This window comes from Giraffa tippelskirchi, chromosome 10 (genome assembly GCF_054371585.1).
Source record: "Giraffa tippelskirchi isolate mGirTip1 chromosome 10, T2T-mGirTip1v1.2.pri, whole genome shotgun sequence".
Lineage (NCBI taxonomy): Eukaryota > Metazoa > Chordata > Mammalia > Artiodactyla > Giraffidae > Giraffa > Giraffa tippelskirchi.
In genome coordinates this window covers 134,415,212-134,436,173 of record NC_137284.1, presented here as the reverse complement: position 1 = coordinate 134,436,173, position 20,962 = coordinate 134,415,212, and the positions used below count along the sequence as shown (strand labels likewise).

Below are 20,962 nucleotides of genomic sequence, written 5' to 3'. Positions count from 1 at the left end.
TTACCCACATCTGCAGGTGGGGATAAAGGAATGTTTGACTATAAGTAAGGGTAATTTTAATAAGGACCTTTTAGAAGAGAAGCTGGAATAATTTCAGAAAATGGTTGTGTTATTTGCTGTATCTTAGATCAGGCTTACCAACATTGATTCCTTTTTTTTTCCTTCCTCAGATGTACATCCAGACAACGACACTCACTGTCTCCATGAGTTTAAGTGCTTCGGTGTCTCTGGGCATGCTGTATATGCCCAAGGTTTATATTATAATTTTTCATCCAGAGCAGAATGTTCAAAAACGCAAGAGGAGCTTCAAGGCTGTGGTGACCGCTGCCACCATGCAAAGCAAACTGATCCAAAAAGGCAATGACAGACCAAATGGCGAGGTGAAAAGCGAACTCTGTGAGAGTCTTGAAACCAACAGTAAGTCATCCGTAGACTTTCCGATGGTCAAGAGCGGGAGCACTTCCTGATAGATGTACGTTGAACATTCTTCTACTGGTCTTGGGGACTGTGCATCATGGTTCCAGGGGCATGGTGGTATCCACACACCATGAGACCACCACAGTGGTTAGAACCGTTTGGTTAGAACCAAAGGATTTCAATGCAAGTGGCTCCTCTCCAGAGCATGAACATAGACACAAATTCTCTTTCACAAAGGGTGACACTCAAGTCTCTCTTGTGAAGCATCACAGAGCTTGAAGCTTGGAACTAGGGTCCATTTATAAAATTATCCTTTAGTGTTCACTGTCCAATTGTTGTTCGTTCAATATGGGTTGCTCTTCATAGAATTAGCAGTTAACTAGTATTTATGGAGCATGTTACCAAAGATCTTACACAAATGGCATGTGTGTGTGCTAAGTCGCTTCAGTTGTTTTCAACTATCTGTGACCCCATGGACTGTAGCCTGCCAGGCTCCTCTGTCCATGGGATTCTCTAGGCAAGAAAACTGGAGTGGGTTGCCATGCCCTCTTCCAGGGGCTCTTCCCAACCTAGGGATCAAACCTGTGTCTCCTGCTTTCCAGGCAGATTCTTGACCCACTGAGCCATCAGGGAAGCCCCTTACACAAGTAGACAATATGCTATTTAGGTATTTAGGGAAATGAGAAAACTAGTTAGCCAACATGTTAGGTTAAGTCATAGTTTATATTTGTTTCCCCAAAGTGATCCCCTTCTCTGGCTTTCATTGATCTCTCTAATTCTTGAGATATATTCGGATAGAGTTCTTCTCTGCAAGTCTCATGACCCTGAAAATAGGAGTCTTGCTACAACCACCACTCCACTTTTTCTTTCCTCACCTACCTTCCTCTTCTCTATATTCATCCCTGAAGAAGCACATAATAATACACTATTGCCAAACTAACCCAGTAGAGTTAACTGAACTATTCAAGTCCATCTTGGTATCTATTGAAGAACAGCAAATTGAAAGTATGTGTTGCAAAATACCAGAAAGTTGAATGCAGTGAGAGTATATATATATATACACACATACACATACACACACACACACACACATTCTCTCTCAGATCCCTCCAGGAGGCTATGTCACCTATTCTCTGTACATTTGACATGAAATACAGGGATGATTGAGTTGATTTTAGCTGATTCAATTATTATAACAACTTAATCTACAACACTGTCTACTTTAATGCCCTATATGCAGAACTATCGCTAGTAAATAAGTATGTATTAGTTAAACTTACTGGCTTCAATTACTATCAGACTTCTTGGAATAATTGGCCAGATCCTCTAGGAAGATGACCTTCAGTTCATGAATGTCAAATTTATCTATATATCTATTCACCCTTCTGCAAATGTGAACCCTTAAAAAAGTATAAGAGAAGGCAGCATAAGGATTGGTTTGGTATCAAATTGTTAAAACCACCTCTGATTATAGGTAGGGAATTGACTAATAGTGGAGCTCTTTGGGCACTTAGCAGAGGGTGTACTAAAACTACTCTCAAAGGCATTCTATCAGAGTAGAATGCTTGTGACTTGAGGGCAGCATTTGATGTGCTTCCCTGCCTTGAAAGCATCAGTGCAGGAAGTTAATACCTATTGTAGGATGCCAATAAACTACTCTTGGCCAGTGATACAGTTTGAACACTGGAACATCTCTGTGTGACTCACCAGAGTCTATAGATGCACTTTGTTTTTAACAGCAATCCAGAGAACTTTATATAATATGGTTGCAAATGGAAACAAGCAAATATACAGTGAAGTAAATATCAGTTATCCTGGATTTACCTCTGGAATGTAGTAAGGAAAAAAATAACCAACTTTTCCACCCCTTTAAAAAATAAATTGGTTCCCTGAAGGGAAAATTTCCGGTGTTGATAAAGACTAATCCCATGTCATAGAAATAAGTCTAACACATTTTGTTTTCCTTCTATTATTTTCTATTGACGCTGAAAAGGAAATTTCATAGCATGAGTATATTTCCTTATTTCTTTTGAAATAAGAATGAAAGATTACAAAAGTGCAGCCTCTCTGGTGAGTAATCCTATAATATTCTGGAGGAATCGAATGCTTACTTTTGGAAGGTAAAAGAAAGCTAAGATAAGGTGAATCAAGATAAAGTCAATTATGACCTCAAAGGTTAAACTGTACTTTGTAGTTTTCATCTTTTACAGGAGTGGTTTGGGTTGAATAAATTAGGCTCTGATAAAGTGATTACAGTTCAGACATTCAAAAAAGAGTGTAGGAAATCTTCACACATCCTTCTTCCATCCTACTCCCTGTAACCACTATTAACCTTTGCTTACTTAGACACCAGTGACCATGGACCCCGTGGATGCCTGTCCCCTCTGCCACATGTGCCAACGGTTTGAATGGAGTCCAAAGTCTTCCAAAATCACAAACTCTCTAAAACTACTGAAAACTTGAAGAGCTTAAAAGCAATATTTTTCTTCTATAAGAACATTTTATGTCTTTGGAAGTATAATTGAAAACTGGAAAACCTTTGGCCATTAAATTCTCTGTAACTAGTATTGTACCTCCTTGGATTTGAAATACCTCCTTGCAAAACTGAGGGAGCCTATTAATCAGTCCCAGGCTGGTTAATCCACTGGGACTATCTCCATGTTGTTGCATTCTCATACTTTCTGCTATCAGACTTTTGATAAATCACCCTCACTACCATGACATGACAATGACATACAGGACAATGTTTTGTAAGCTATAAATCACTGTATAAAGGTAGATGTATCATTGCTGTCTTGCAAATATAAACTGGCCTGGGGATCATAGAAAAGAGAAGACAAAATTCAAAAACTATTGTTTTAGCATCTGTATTTTTAATATGTGAAGGATTTTGATAATTATGTCTACTGTTCTATAGTTGAAATTTTTTTTCAAATAAGCTGTGTATTTACGACATACATGCAATATTTTTTCTTCAAATCCATAGATCTCTACAAGTACCTCATACATAAGACATTTCATCTTAAAGATGACTTGTTAATGCCTGAAATTCTGATCATATATATAAGGTTTTAAAGCTTCTAAAGGTACACAGAATAAGTAAAAGGATTGTGAAGCTGGAAGGTACACCAAACGAGTCCATGTTAATGATTGAATCTGCAGAATACTACATTTCACATGTAAAAAGGTCAAGTGTTGTTTCATAAAACTTCTCCTGAAAAGAGAGTTAGGAACAAAGTTGATATGTATGAATTTTATCAACGGTACCCAATTAACAAGTGCTGTAATATGGTAGTCCTTAAGCTCTGTTCATGCATAATTCATGAGAACAGCTGCTGTTGGAGGTAGATCCGCTTTCTCTGGCTTGTAAACCCAGTGTGTGTGCACAGGAAATTCATTGTTGCTGCATTCAAACCTGATTTTCACTAAGCATATTCATCATCAGAAGTATTACATTAGCTCATATGTATATCTCTGATCCTTTGTGTTCTGTAACACTTCTGGGATGAAGGTAAAAGTACCATTGCTGCCATGAAAATCTGCAGACATACCTCCTTCTATTGAGCTTCACTCGATTGCGTTTCCCAGATACTGCATCTTTTTCTTTTTTTCAAAAACTGAGCGTTTGTGGCAACCTTACATTGTTGGATGATGGTTAGCATTTTTTAGCAATATTTTTGTCTAATTAAGGTATGTGCATTATGTTTTTAGACACAATATTATTACACACTTAATAGACTATAGAATGCTATAAACAGAATTTTTTTTTTTTTTTTTTTGGCCACGTGGTGCCAAATCCCTGTGTGAAACTTAGTTCCCTGACCAGGGATGGAAGGAAGTCCTAACGTAACCTTTATATGCACTGTGTGTGTGCATGCCTATGTGCTAAGTCTCTTCAGTTGTGTCCAACATTTAACAACCCCATGAAATGTAGCCTGCCAGGCTCCTCTGTTCATGAGATTTCCCAGGCCAGAATACTGGAATGGGTTGCTATTACCTTATCCAGGGGATCTTCCGGATCCAGGGATTGAACCTGCCTCTCCTGCATTGGCAGGCCGGTTCTTTACCACTAGTGCCACCTGGGAAGCCCTTATATGCACTGACTTGCAAAAAACATTCACATGACTTGCTTTATTGTGTGCAATATCATTTTACCTAGTGGTCTGGCCCACAAAATCTAGATTGGTCTCTGAATAATAGAAAAGATAAGACTTAAAATTCAGAAGTGTTCAGAGCCTTACATCCCTTTTCTAATCAAAAAAATTACGATTACTTTCCTTTTGTAAGTTTTAGTTCTCAGTAGAATTCTACCATCTTTTTCTGGAGGTCATTTCTAAGAGTCCAAAAAATAAAATATGAATTTCTAAAGAGGTTTAGAGTCTTAAAGTTGGAATGATCCTTGAAGAGTAACATCTGATTATCATCTTCATCAATGTCTTTTGGTTATTGTTCTTCTGTTACCTCCATAATTTTTCTTTCTGGTTATCTTCAAATCTGATAAATATTTCTTACATGTTTAATTATTAAATATACTGAGTACGGCAAAAAGTTGAGTGTTTTTCTTTCAGGACCGTTTTTTTAACTCATAATTTTTCTTCATCTTGTCAACAAAGACCATATAAAAGTCTTTCAAAAGCATAGCTGAAGTATAGAGTTTATTTTCTTAGAAAATATTTAGAAGCATATGATAGCATGATACAAATAAGAAAGAAAAAAAATTGCAAATGAAATAAAGACCATAAAAATCACTGTCCCATTTTACACCAAACCAAATGGAGCAGACACCCTAGCTTTTAGAAGGGTAACTAGAAATAGAGCATTCCATATTGATTCTCTAAGAAAACTGCTGTTCCCCCACAAATCTCCCTTGCCTCTGTCCTCACAAAAACCCAATGTTATGGATTGTGGACCAGTGATGAAACTGAGGCCCTGTAACCTGGTTTAGTGACCTTTTTGCACTCATTTTGTAGAGAAGAGGATGCAATTTAAAACCAAGTCTAAGATCTACTTCCTTTCAATTGCATGTCAGTAATAACCTAATGTGAGCAATATAGAAAGATATGCAGATATGTCCCACCTGTTTTTGGCATGAAGCTCATAATAGTCAATGAAATAAAAATAGCAAAAACATCTACAACTAGCACATCCTGGGCTACTTGCTTTAGTTTTACTGATTATGGTCTTTAGGTAATCCTGGTCTCTGATAAAAAATTATCTGGTCAATTACCAGAGTTCACGTACACTGAAATGGAATGAGTCTAATTACCCATTATTTCAGAGAAGGAACTTTACAAATTTCTTATTCAGTGTTCAAAAGTAAATCATTCTCTAAAAAAAAAATCTGTTTCACTTTGAATTGGATTTATGTAGTGAAATACATAGGCTTCCCTGGTGGCTCCATGGTAAGGAATTTGCCTGCCAATTCAAGAGATGAGGGTTCGATCCCTGAGTCAGGAAGATCCTCTGGAGAAGGAAATGGCAACCTACTCCAGTATTCTTGCCTGGGAAATCCCATGGACAGAGGATTCTGGTGGGCTACAATCCATGGGGGTCACAAAAGAATCAGACACGACTTAGTGACTAAACAACAACAAAGTGAAACATATACGTTTAGCATTCTTTCTTCTTTTTTCTTATTATTCATTCCAGAGTTCCACTGAAAAATAGAACATCACATTTGAATTTTAGAACAGAGATTTATTCCATCACAGCTTTCAAAAACACAAAGGAATTATCTGGATTTATACTTGTATTTCTGGAAATTTAAATATGAATATCAATTTGACTTAGAATATTTTCTTGTTCATACCTATTTAATAATCTTACGATAATGGGTTTTATTTCACAGTAAGCTGGTACCAGAAAAATTAAATATTCATTTGCTTCTTCAAGTTTTTATTTTTTAAACATCTCCATTTGTATCCTTTTGATGAAACCAGACCATAAATATGTGTTGGCAATACATTTTACTGAATTCACTTTTAGAGTTTAAATGTATTATATTTAAATAAAAGATATATTCACTCTCAAAGCATGACTAATTATAGTGACTGACCCTTTTTTGGTCATCAAGCAGGCTCAAAAAATTGATATCTTTAATGTGGATTGTAAAAAAAAAAATCTTTTTTTATTTTGCAGGATAGAGAATTGATCTGTTCTTTCATTTTTCTACACTGTAAATCTCTATTAATCAAAACACATTAAATAGAATTTCACCTAACTTTATTAAACACCAAGGTGTTCATATTTTTAGTTTTCTGTTAAATGTCTATATTATAAATGAGACTAGTGGTTTCACAGATCAAAAATTCTGCTTTTTATTTCTACAACTGTTGAATTCCTACCACGTGGTTTAAAATAACATGTTGTAAAGACCATGTATCATAAAAAGTCACTTTAAGATTTGAATTTTAAGATCATTTTAACAAACTGATGCATTATCCTGCACTATAATTTGTCTTAATTTGTCTTAACAGCTTCCTCCACTAAGACGACATATATCAGCTACAGCAATCATTCAATCTGAAACAGGGACACGATACAATATGAAGAAATGTGGTATGCGATCTTAAACAATGAACGTGACATCACCAACACTCACTCCTGGAGATCTCTGTAGACTACAATCAATCAAATCAATAGTCAATCTTGTAAGGAACAAAAAGTAGCCACAAGACAAAAGTATTAATAATAGGGAGTGAAGAAACCCGTTTTATACAATACAACCAATGAGTGTCAAGCTAAAGTATTGCTTATTCATGAGCAGTTAAAAAAAATCACAAAAGGAAACTAATGTTAGCTTGTGAAAAAAAAAAAAAAAACAAATGCTGTTGAAATATGAAATAAACCTTGTCTGATGTTATTCTTGTAAGTATTTTTCTGTGATTGTGAGAACTCCCGTTCCTGTCCCACATTGTTCAACTTGTATAAGACAATGAGTCTGTTTCTTGTAAAGGCTGACCGGATTGAAGCCCTGGGTTGTGCTAAAAATAAATGCAATGGTTGATGCATGCAATTTTTTATACAAATAATTTATTTCTAATAATAAAGGAATGTTTTGCAAATGTTGAGAGTTGTTTTGTTCCAGTTTTAAAGCCAGGGAAAACTCTTTCCAGTTGGCACTTCTGCTGTTATTTAACTCCTGCTGTAAAAGCCCTGATGTGCCAAGAAAATACTATTTCTTCGAGGAATGTGTTTTTGTACATTTCCTTGTATGTGAAGAAGATTGTTTCTTATTTCTATATCAAAAAGAATTATTTGTGTAAGACTTTGTGACTATTTCAAGATTTATGTGGTAATTTTTCATAGTAACTGCCTCTTTTCCAAAGAATCAAGCAGTAGTTTGAGGTCAATTGCTTCAGGTATCATAATTAACAACTGATGAGTTAAACATTAAACGTGACTTGTGAGAATATAATCTGAAAGCCATCATCTAAACGTATATCCAAGTATCACTGAAATTCTCCATTTTCTAAGTCAAACTTTTGCATAATGAAATAGTCCAAGGTGTATAATATTAACTTTTTCTCACCTGGACCTGGTATCCAATGAAATCAATGAAGTAATGACCCTTACCCAATACATTCCTCAAAGCACAGAATTAACATATTTATTCCCTTGGCATCACTAAAGAAACCACAGTTCAGATAACATGTCAATGCTTTCTTATTTTCCAAATGAAAACATTCGTTGGTTCATAGAACAGTATCATTAAAGAGAGAGAAAACAGGGAGCCTGTGTCACACTAATAAGCCATGCTAGGATGGATAAAAGGAGCCTGTTACAGACTTCAAATCTGCTACCGTTTTTATCATGGGTGCCTCTTATCTACACAGTCCCAGACATCCATCAAGTCAATGGGTCTCTACGATCATTTTGTTAGTAAATGTTCTCTCTGCTGAGTTAGCTTGGACGGCTCATTGCACTCCTTATAGATATAAAGAGCTAGCTGTGCTCTGTAGCTTCAACTAGGATATTGACAGTCACTTTATTTAATATAGAGGGTTGAAGTAGAATAGTTCAGGCACCTTCGGCACAGAGTAACATTTCCTAGATCTCAACCCAGAGAGCTGCATACAGAAGGAAATGGGTACTTATTGGCCTTTGTTATAATATCTGTTGCTTGCAGATAATATGCAAAGCAAGAGAGAGTATTATTCTCAAGTTTTTAGATAACCTGAATTACTGATAAATACAATCCTGTAATCAGGATTGTAAACCCATCTCTAGGTGTGCCTTTCTAGATAAGACCTAGTTTAAAACAAAATAAACTCATAACCTCATATTTAATATATTTTATTGTGCCATGTAGCTCAGTATCAATAGCTAACCAAGACAATTAATTATGATCATATTTTAATTTTTAAATGGACGGTTTTCTTGGTATTGGAGATTACTATCCATTTTTACAATCTTTTAAACTAGTAAGTATACAGACGTTTGGTTGAGGGAAAAAATGCTTGAATTTTGCAAGCCTTGTATTTCGTTCAGAGAGCAAAATTCAAGTATATATTCATATTTTCGTTTAATAATTGACTCTAGTCAGGGTAAGTGGATGCAACAGAGTGATTATGAGAGCAAAGCTAGACCAATGGAGGGTTTTTATTATGATGATGACTTTTTCCTTTTAAGGCTTTAGGAAGAAAAATAAAACATTAAGCCAAATTCATGACATTTCCAAATTGTTTTTCCAGTTACAAACTTACTAATGGGTTGTCTTTCCTAAGTACTTTTGTAAATAATTGATAATTCTTTGGTGTTCTACAAATTTTTATTTAGCTCATAATAGAGTTGAATAATAGTTGTCATAGATTTACATATGCCAATCATCTTGTATAACATTATCTCAGTGGGAAATTTTCTTCCTGATGAAACTATCATCTCCCCAGGCAATGGGAGGATAAACTCCCTCATCCTCTTATATTAGGAGCTGGAATGTTCTGACCTCCACCACTGCAGTTATTTTCTCAGGGAATCTGCAGAGGGCTCAGGACATAGTCATACAGGCTGGGACAGTGTGGGGAGACATTTTGTAAGGAGAAGGATTTAGCATGTGCTTAGTAGTGATTCATAAGTTCCATGCTTTAAAACGAACTGCCTGTGTACTATAGATAAGCAAATGCAAAGTTGCATGGAAATAATATAGTATTATATTCTTTAGAATCGACCTTGTATTTTATTCTGGCCAGGAAATGTCACATCTAATCTCAGCATGCCAGAGGGAATGCTAAAAATGTAGCCTAAGGTAATATTCAGCAAATGTCACTTGTAGACAATAAGCAACATATTAGTGTGACCTTGGGCCAACCAAATCTAACCTCAATTTTTTTAAAAAAAAATTAGCTTATACTTGCTAATATTTAAAGGCATCTGAATCTGTGATGGTTTAACTGGCACAGACTAATTTTATTTTTAAGGAAAACTTATCATAAATTTAAATTTGAGGGGTGACCACTGGGACATGAATAGGGAGCTAAATGATTAAGCTTAATTTTTGGTGTTTATCAGAAATTTTCACAGAAAATTTATCATTTCAGAAGAACAGGATTTTACTTTTTAAAAGTAAATACCATATTACAGGAAATCCACTAAGAACACAAGTTTGTGTCATTTTATTTCCTTCCCCTTTGACTCTATATTCTCTATTATTTACCAATGACAGTGGAGAATAACAATTTTCTAAGTTATGTTAGCCAACAGTGATATTTTATTCAGTCAGTAAGTGGAAGAAATTACATTCTTAAACTCTGTTATGCAACATTACCAATGTTTCTCATTTGATTTATTTAATTTCCTTTAATGTCAGTATTTCATCTATCTTTTAGAATAAAATTACTAAAAATAACAATAAGGTTGCATGAAAGGATGAATAAGAAATAATACCAAATTATAGAATATTCTAATCATACAAAATACTCTTTAGAAATGCTTCTTTTTGCTTTTACTATTGTTCCCTTTTAATGGACATATGAATAATAAAGAAACATTTGACCATAGCTAGAAGAAAAGATTTACTTAAGAAGAAATGAAGTCTATGACTGTTCAGAAGCTTGCTGTCATTCTTGGAAAGTATCATATTATAGTAGCAAAAAGAACAATTGTCAAAAAAAAAATTCCACTGTCTATGTTCTATTTCAGTTTATTCCTTACAAAACTTTTTGTAGCATAACCAAAATGATGCTATGACTTATGAGTGCCATCATTTTTTATTTAATTTAACCCTTCATTGGGATATTAGGAATATTTTTTTTTTTACTGTTGAACTCAGTGTGTTGTAAAGCCTCGTACTATATTTTGGCTATCTGCAGAGTGATAAGGATAGAAAAAAAGAAATTTGACCCATTAAATATTTATTTTTCTAACTGTGTAATGCCTAATTAAGTAGTTTTATCAAAGTTAACTTTGACAAATTACTTGTTACAAAGCTATGAAGGCCAAGAATGGATTGGGACCTATTAAAAAGTAAGAACAGGCCATGCAATATCTTGGATGGGAGGTAGGGATGATGTGATTATAGAAAACAGGAAAGGCAAACGATCAATGTGATGTATCAGGCTTTGAAGCAAGTAAGTAAGAATATTTACCAATGGACAGCATTCTTGCCTGGGGAATCCCATGAAGAGAGAAGGCTGGTAGGCTACAGTACATAGCGGCAAAAGAGTCGGACACAATTTAGCGACTGAACAACCACCACCACCACCAATGAACTAAGTTCCATTAGGTAAGTTCACTAGAATATAGGATGATCTAATGAAAATTATCAGACAGCTAATGAAGAGAGCTCATGAAAATTATCAGAATGGTAACGTATAATTCTGAAAGTTAAAAATATATCTTTCATAAGGAGGTAAAAGGAATAATTTAAGGATATTATTCAATCCACTTATTAATTAGGAAATGACTGTTAAAATGTTAACAATGACTACAAAGAGCAGATGAGAAGCTAATGATAAACACATATATGTATTTTTTAATATTTGAAAATAGATATTGGGATAAATCAGGGGCTTCCCAGGTGGTGCTAATGGTAAAGAACTCGCTTGAAGATGCAAGAGACACAGTTTCGATCCCTAGGTTGGGAAGATCCCCTGGAGAAGGAAGTGGCCACTCCAGTATTCTTGCCTGGAAAATCCCGTGGACAAAGCAGCCTGGAAGACTACGGTCCATAGGGTTGCAAAGAGTCAGACATTACTAAAGTGACTTAACATGCATCCATTGGGATATATCAGGGGATAAGACATAAAACTAGATAAACTGTAAACTTAGAGGTCATCTGTTCCACTGGACAGACATTACTTGAATCTACTAAATAAAAATGACAAATTAACCCCTGTATTTACAGAGTAGTAAAATAACCATGTTGATAGAAATTCAAATGGAGCACTATATTGGAAAAATCCCCTTTAACATCTTTTTCCTATTTTCAGGTTTTTGGATAATTTTTCTAAGTTATATTTTATTGTTTCCCCCTAACTTCAAACATTGCATTTGCAATGTCTGAATAATAAACATCACATACACGCCTAAGGGGTTCCTAGATGGTGCAGTTGGCAGAGTCCGCCTGCCAGTGTAGGAGACCCAAGAGATGTAGGTTCCACCCCTGGGTCAGGAATATCCCCTGGAGGAGGAAATGGCAACCCATTCCAGTATTCTTGCCTGGAAAATTTCATGGACAGAGGAGCCTGGCAGGTTACAGTCCATGGTGTTGAGGAGAGTTGGACACTACTAAGCACATGCTCACACACACACACACACACACACACACTCACACGTGCACCTAAAATCATATTAAGATAATCCAAGTTAGTACAAGAAGGGTTCTGGGATGGGACTCTGTTTTAATTATTCTTTCTTTAATATCTGTGTGCAACTCTGAGGCTGGATTGAATAAGATGATATGGAGGATAAATGCAAATAAAAGTGTTGCAGCCTTCAGTTCACAGTCCCCTATCAGGCAGTTCCACAAGCAATCTCTGAATCTGTGATTTTTTCCTTTCGTCCCGTAGGTATTTGTCATCTCTGGGGGGGTGTTTATTCTCTCTTTTTTTTAGCATATTATGCAAAAAAGAGCAAATTAGCTTTTCAAGAGTGTCTCCAAAGATGAAAAGCCATGGGTAATTTATCCTGCGTCCATGCATATCTCCTAGTTGTCCTTGGCTATTACCCTGGTCTTTTTTATATCCTGCCACTGGTGTCCTCCAGGCAACATAAGCCAAGAATGAAGTCTTTCCAATCAAAGGCCTGGAGTTTGCAAGGGCAGAAGTATGATAAATAGAGCTCTGCTTTTCGACAGATATCATAGAACTTATGAACACCCATCTACCCCTCACTTCAATTTTTTAATGGAGTCCTAGTAGCACTGGAACTCAGCGAGAATCTTTACTAACCTGGAAGAAGGAAGAAGCAGCAACATGTAGAAAGCAAACACAGACGAGATGCCATTTACTAACTTGTCTGTTTTTTTTTTTTTTCTCATAATGTTCTTGACCTTTTTTCTACCTCCTGCACATGTTATCCACTTAATGAATAGCCTCTTCATACATTCTAGGTACTCAGAGATCCACTTTTGCATTTTCCACTCCTGGATCCACTAATACTTTTCCATGCTCCAACGCCTCAATTCCAAATTACGTTTCTATGTCAAAGCAGTCCCCATCCCCAACACACACAGATATCAAAAAGGCATATCCAAGGCCCCTAGGAAATCTACTACAGCTAGATTTTTAAGTAATAAAACATATATTTAAGATAGTTTTTAGAACTTTTCACTTTTATAAACTATTTACTGAGGACCAGCTATATAGCAGATGTTATAGGTGCTGAGAATGTACTCAGTTCAGTTCAGTTGCTCAGTCATGTCTGACTCTCCACGACCCCATGGACTGCAGCACATCAGGCCTCCCTGTCCATCGCTGACTCCTGGAGTTTACTCAAACTCATGTCCATTGAGTCAGTGATGCCATCCAGCCATCTCAACCTCTGTTGTCCCCTTCTCCTTCTTCCTTCAATCTTTCCCAGCATCAGGGTCTTTTCAAATGAGTCAGCTCTTCGCATCAGGTGGCCAAAGTATTGGAGTTTCAGCTTCAACATCAGTCCTTCCGATGAATATTTAGGACTGATTTCCTTTATGATGGACTGGTTGAGAATGTATTAGCAGACGAAAAAGACCACAACAAAAAAAACAATGCTGATCCTCAGTGCATTTACATTTCTATATGACAGAGAAATAATAAACAAGATAAATGTGTAAGTACAGGATGTGTAAGTGATAAATACTGATGATAAAAAATAAATCAGAGAAAATGTATATGAAATAGATTAAATAACAATTGTTGAGTGATGGTTTAAATCTTAGGTTGATAGCTTGGGAGGATGACATGATTAAAAGCCTGAAGCAAAGGAGGGATTGATCTACACAGCATCCTGAGGAAGAGAATTCTAAGGCAGAGGGAGGGGCGAGGAGATAGATCCAGAGGCAGGAGCAAATGTAGAGCAGGGTAAAGTGAAGGGGTGGCATGTGGTGAACAAGCTCTTGAAGGGCCCTGAGAGAACTGGAACTTTTACCCTGACTCTCACAGGGTTTTCAGCAAAGGAGTGGCATGTGGGTCTTAATTACAACTGCATCTTTCTGACTGTTGTAAGAATATAAGATTAGCTTCAAGGAGGCAAAGGCAGAAGCACAGACATTGGTTACACACTCTTGGATGATCATGGAGTGGGCTGGGCAAAGCAGTGGAGGTGATGAAAAGTGGTTAAACTCTATGCATTTTAACAGAAAACCTTATTAATATGCTGATGCATTAGATGTGGTTGAGAGAAAAGGGTGATTCCAGGGCTTTCAACTTAAGTAACTGAAAGGATGGCGATAAGGAGACTGTGAGAAGAACACATTGAAGGAAATATAATTCATACTAGACTATGAATGTCCAATATTTCTTCCCACTTGGGCTCCTTGATTTGCATTTTTAAAGATGCATGAATCACTAATCGGAATAACTAGAAATCTTATGATGAATCTGGGTACAGGAAATACTTTATGAATGAGCCTCTGTTCCCTCTGTGATATTTTCAGCAGGGTCTCAGATCATCTCCTGACGTCACCAAATCTTTCCCTTTTCTCTAAACTCTCTCTTCCAGGCTGAACCCTAAGCTGATTTTTCTCTTTCTTTCAAACTTCTTTCAATACCATTTATCTATCTCCTGGGACCTATCCCAGTTCTTTTGTGGTATTTTAATTTTGTTTGATTATTGTTGTAGTCATTGCTGATATCCTGTTGTTTTCCCAGGAATACCCTGTGGTCTTTGGATCAATTTCATTCTCTTTCTGTTTCCTTGGCTTCTGAGTTATTTTAAAGTGAATGGTGCTCCTCAGAATCTACCCCAGGAATATTATATTTTACCCCCAACTGTCTTTGTTTGAGAAGGTCCATTGCCTACTCAAGAAACATACCTATTGGGCTTTCCTGGTGGCTCAGTGGTAAAGAGTCTGCCTGCCAATTCAGGAGACATGGGTTCAATCCCTGGCCCAGGAAGATCCCACATGCCACAGAGCAGCTAACCCATGTGCCACAACTATTGAGCCTATGCTCTAGAGCCCAGGATCTGCAACAACTGAAGCCCACATATCCTAGAGGCCATGCTCCACAACAAGAAAAGTCACTGCAATGAAAAGCCTACTCACTGCAACTAGGGAAAAGCCACACAGCAACAAAGACCCAGTACAGCCAAAAATAGACATATTAAAAAAAAGAAACATAGCTAACTGGCTGAAATATAGAATAAGTAAATAAAGGGGATATTGCCTGAGATCAAAATAAATATTAAGGGCTGCATGACTACATACTTTAGTCATGATTTCTGCTAGTATACAAGCTCCCTATTTCTCAAGGTCTTGCCTTTTGAAAAGTTCATTCAATCATTCACTTAGTCCTTCAGTAAGAACAATGTGAAAATCATATATTATTTCTTGTGTGGAGATGCAAAGAGCTTACAAGCTGGGATGGATGATAAGACATCTAATGATAACAATAATTACAATAACTATAATAAAAACTAGGGATTTTCCTAGTGGTCCAGTGGTTATGACTCCCAGCTTCCCCTGCAGGGGACACAGGTTCAACCTCTGGTTGGGAAACTGAGATCCTGTATGCCATGCAGCAATACCAAATATATATATATATATATATAAAATCTTTAAGATTATGATGTCCTCAGATCACACATCTTTCTAATTGCTGCACTGAAGTAAATCTTGAAAAATCCTTGTAGGATTGGTTCTATCATTGCTCCTGTTTGTAGATGATGAAACGGAGACAAAGATTGATGAACTAACTTGCTGGAGATCATCAAGCATCTGGCTGTGGAGCTTGTATAGAGCTATGTATTGGACAGAATGTGTCACCTGAAAGTCAGGACACTTTAGGGGTCAGCTGAAAATATTAGGCACAAGCCTATTCTATTCTTTTTCCTAGAATCCTTCTATCCGACTTCTGGTACTAGTGTGCCTGATCTATTCTAGAAAAGCTAACCATCCTTCCTAACACTGGTGAATATATTTTAATGAGGGATAGTCTTTGGATAAATCCAAGTTAGTGCTAAGTTTTATATTTGCTTCAGTTTTCATTTCTATTCTGAGTTGCCTCTAATGTAAAATTTTTACAGTTATCCATGTACATCATGAGGCCAGACACAGAATGCAGGCCTTTTTCTCCATGGTTTATGACCTGTTGTATATCATTTGAAAAATCTTCAAATACAATGAAAGACATTACAAAAAAAAAAAACAAAAAACACCACTTGAAGGATGTATTTACAACTTACTAGTAAGTTTGCACAAATAATCCTTAGCTTTACAATTGCTATACACAGGGTAAGGGTAACTTTATTCAGACGTTCACCCAAATCATTTGCAAATGTGTTCTTATTATATTTTTAGCCACAATTGTTTCTTTCAGGCAAAAGTGCATTTTTAGTATTTTAGTGCATGATGTCCTTCCTAAGATATAGACGTTATAATCATAACATCTTACAGACAGGACAACCAAAGCTGAAGATTATTAAAGTTTGGTGTTGAATCACCCATCATTAACTGAGTCAAGAATAGAAGTGTACAATCCCCAATGCTGGGCTAATACTCCTTAGACCAAACTGGGCCCAGCCATCCTCTTTGAGTCTTGAACACTGTCATTACCTAATGGCTATTTACTGGGCCCATAACCCTAGCATTGCCATAAGCAGAAATTGTCTGCAGTCTTAGAGTCTATTACAGAGGAAACTCCCGACAGAGCAAAAAGGCAGAACTGACAGAGACCTTGCTGCCTTTTCACTGGCATGTCCAATCTCCTAGGTCGGAGGGGAGAAGGAAAGTGTTTGGATAGACAGTTGACAAGCACCTTTATTAGCGCTATACTAGATCCAGGGTGCAATTTAAGAAAAAAAGTTTTCTAGAGCTCCCCTGGTGGCTCAGTAGTAAAAAATCCACCTGTTCCATCCCTGATCCGGGAGGATCCTGTGTGCCATGGGGCAGCTAAGCCCACGGGCCACAGCTATTGAGCTTGTGCTCTCAAGTCCAGGGGCCGCAACTACTGAAGCCATGCACCCGAGAGCCTGTGGTCCGTAACAAGAGAAACCACCGCAATGAGAAACACGTGCACTGCAATGAGAGAGGAGCCCCTGCGCTCTGCAACTAGAGAAAGCCTGTCATCAACGAAGACCCGGCACAGCCAAAAATACATAAAATTATTTTTAAAAGAGGTTTTTTAAGTGCTTTGAAGTTGTAATAGTCTGAGTCCTATCCAGTTTTCCCCTAATTCTCCTAACCAACACACACACACACACACACACACGGCAACATTAATGATGATTTTTAAGAAGCAAAAACTAGACCAAGGTTGTGTTATATAAAATGGATACTTCAAAAACTGTTATACCTATTCATGTAGCGTAACTGGGGTTCCGTTCGAGAAAATGTGTCTTCTATCAGCAGGCATCTGAGATCTAAAATAGATCTTTAATGGAGCCCTGGGGTAGCTGGACACAATTGTCCATAATGACTTTATGGAGTGGGTCAGTGAATCAGAACACAGAGGGTTGATACGATTGGTCTTAACAATTATGAAGAAGCTATAATAGCCTACAATAGCAAACCCCTCACTTTTCAGAAAGTACCTAATTACCAATTTACACAGTAGGGATTTTTAACTAACACTGACGGCTGTCCCCTACAGAGGAGATATCTCTTTACTAGTAACCAATGAGAGAAGAATTTTGTTGCTTCAGCGTATTTAATTTCTAAGTGTATTGACTGCATAGTATTCAAATATAATCACTATATTTATGGGTCTCATTCTGCCTACAGGATATAAGAGTGGCATATTTAATATGAATAATAAACAGAAAATGTCTTCTTAGTATATTCCTTATTGCTGTCAGCTTTAGAAATTCACAAGTGTGTTAAAATATACTTTAATTTAATTTTCACCATAAATACATAATAATGATTCCTTCTTTCAATCACTATATGTTCTGAGGTTAGCATTAAAATCTGGGATGAAATGACTCATGCTGAATTAAGTTAAATAAATATTTAAAATCGTTTTGAACGTTCAGGAATGATAAAATTAAGCCATACGATGGTATTGAAATATTTAACGGCGGTATTTTGTTGAGAGGTTGTGCAAAGGTCACTAACATAGCTATATGCTGATAAAAAATTTTCTTGAACTTTTTAATGGCTGCATAAAATTTATTTATTATTGAATAGACTACAGAGTTTTTTAATGGAAAATTTAGCCGTAAATACTCAGAGTTGTTCTAAAATTATATAGTTTTAGAGCTTAATTTAAATATTGTGACTATGGTATAGTTCCTCCACCAACTAAGCTGACTGGCATCATATTTTGAAGCACAAAAGTACAAAAAAAAAAAAAGTGCATACTATATATCAGTAAATGATGACAATTTTCTAAATTAAAATATGTAAAGCCTATGTAAATATATGTGGGCAGGTCATTTTACAAGATAAGCAAGAGGCAAACAGTGAGCTCAGTCCTCATGTTTCTACCACACATTTCTATTGCCATTCCACCATGCTCAGCATCATAGAAGGACCATTTAAGAGCTAGGCTTTTAGAAACCATCTATAAATGTCTAAGTCTAAAATTAGTTTAAAATTAAAAAAAAAAAGTTTAAATATACATAATTCTGCCTCATCTCTCTTCTTTGATTAGTACCCACTAACCCCAGAAATGTACTTTGATGGTCAAGTAGAACATGGTTATTCCAGAAATCAACTAAAATGGAAATCATTTAAGGATCGTTTTAATAGCAAGGTTCTCCAAAACTGGTCTGAACACAACTTGCATCAGGGGCTACAGGGATGTGGTTTAAAAGTAGTTTATGAAGTCCTGCTGGAGACCTACAGAATTAGAATTTCAGGGTATGGGTCTTGAGAATCTGCATTTTTATTTATTTTTGACTGTACCCCACAGCATGTGGGATCTTAGTACCCCCACTAAGAATGAAACCCATGCCCCCTGCATTGGAAGCATAGCATCTTAACCACTGGACCACCAGGGAAGTCCTGAGAATCTCTATTTTCAAATCAGAACTTGTGCTCAGTAAATCTGTGAACCACTGGACTGGAGAGATGAGTTGGAGAAACTTTCTCCCACAAATGGTCCATGATACATGCTGTATCTCAGATAGTTTTTCTTATCAAATTTTACTACTTTTTTAGTCTTAATTCTATAGGTCCGTTGTATCACAATATAATTACCTATAAGTATATGTAAGTTTTAACTGACTATGAAATGACCATAGAGAGTTTTAACTGGCCAAGACCTTATATAGTTCTTATATGAGATGAAGACTCTATCTTGGCTTTTTCTTTGATCTAAATGAAAACTCTTCACCACAGCTTTAGTAAAATTGCTTTTCTCTGTTCAATAAATTCAAGGGCCAATAACATGTACTTCTCAGTCTGGTAAACTAGAGAAGACTTTCCTCTGATCTTACTCTATTCCCCACTCCCCATTTGATCAGCCGAATTGTATTTAAACATGCACATGGATAATGGGCCATTCTCCCACCAATGTTCTTGTCTTATACCTAGAACTAAATAGATAAATTACTAAATAGATATAATTACTCATGTTATCTTTGAGTGTCACATGATGCTTTTAACTGTGGTGTTGAAGAAGGCCTCTGAGAGTACCTTGGACAGCATGAAGATCAAACCAGTCAATCTTAAAGGAAATCAGTCCTGAGTATTGGAAGGACTGAAGCGGAAGCTGAAGCTCCAATACTTTGGACACCTGATGTGAAAAACTAACTCATTGGAAAAGACCCTGATGCTGGGAAAGATTGAAGGCAGGAGGAGAAGGGGACAACAGAGGATGAGATGTTTGGATGGGATCACTGACTTGATGCACATGAGTTTGAGCAAGCTCTGGGAGTTGGTGATAGACAGGGAAAATTGGCATGCTGCAGTCCATGGAGTCACAAAGAGTTGGACATGACTGCATCATGTCATGGGTTCCAAGGGAGTAAATATGGCATGCAAAATTTGTTCAACTTGATTATTGCCTATATCAGTAATAGATAGTGAGTCTACTTTATGGAAATTACTAATTATTCTTTAAGAATTCTAAAAATGTCATCTGTCTTATTGGTTCATATTACTGCTTCACGTTATCAAAACTGTTTTCTCAAACGGTCTATGGAACATATTTTTTCATTAAAAAAAACCCCACATATTCATAATGTGTTTTTTTTAGCACCTTGCCTCTCTGTGACACAGGATGAAGGCTAGTAAACATCAGAAGTCTACTGAGAAGTCAGATCTCAAAACCCTCCTGAAATGGACTTCTTTTCTAGCTGACTAGTTGAATAATGGTGTGGTGTTTGGCAAAACACTGTCTTTCTTTTCTCAAAAATGCTAACAGTTGTATTTCCACTTAGGTAAGCAAAATGCAATAATTCATTCTCTAGAGGCAATGAAATCTCCAGCAATAAAGTGAGTATACTGTTCAGAACAAGAGGAAGAGTCTGTCACATGCCATATTAATTAGACCAAATCTATGGGTTTAGATTTGGGGTCAGAGTTGAAGAGAAATAGTTAACAAACAGAAGTATAATTAAATGAACATGAATTGAAATCATTATACAGTAGGGTTTTTTTTTTGAAAAGAAGAAAAAAATAATTACACATGTGAAGTTAAAAGAGAAGACTTAAGAGGAAATGCGAAATAACTGACTTCAGATTCACAGGCTGTCCTTAGATGAAGGATTGAATTTAGTTAAATTATGAAGGCAGATTGAAACTGCCTTGCAATATGACAAAGATTCGGATGGAAGCTATATGACCATCTCTAAGAAATTATGTGCAGAAGTTTCTTGCTTTAAATCAAAAAGTGCGACGAGATGATCCCCTTAGATTATGCCAGCAATTATGGGCTGAGTACCTGCAACATGCCAGTCATCCTGCCAAGGGCTTCAAGAACATGGAAAAATAAGGACACCATCTGTGGGCTCAACTGTGATAGAT

At 36.4% G+C, this 20,962-nt stretch overlaps 1 protein-coding gene across 3 annotated transcripts in view; it reads left to right on the top strand.

Annotated features, from left to right (window-relative positions):
- The window catches only part of GRM8 (glutamate metabotropic receptor 8), an 877,877-nt gene extending 870,598 nt beyond the window's left edge, over positions 1-7,279 (top strand). For 2 of the 3 annotated variants that reach the window (XM_081531192.1, XM_081531193.1), the window contains 2 exons: positions 171-417; positions 6,894-7,279. In XM_081531192.1, the coding sequence (XP_081387318.1) occupies positions 171-417; positions 6,894-6,943 (297 nt within the window). In that variant the 3' untranslated portion in view covers positions 6,944-7,279. Of the gene's footprint in view, positions 1-170; positions 473-6,893 lie in introns of all 3 variants that reach the window. The other variant, XM_081531191.1, reaches the window with a different exon arrangement.
- The last annotated feature ends 13,683 nt before the right edge of the window (positions 7,280-20,962 follow it).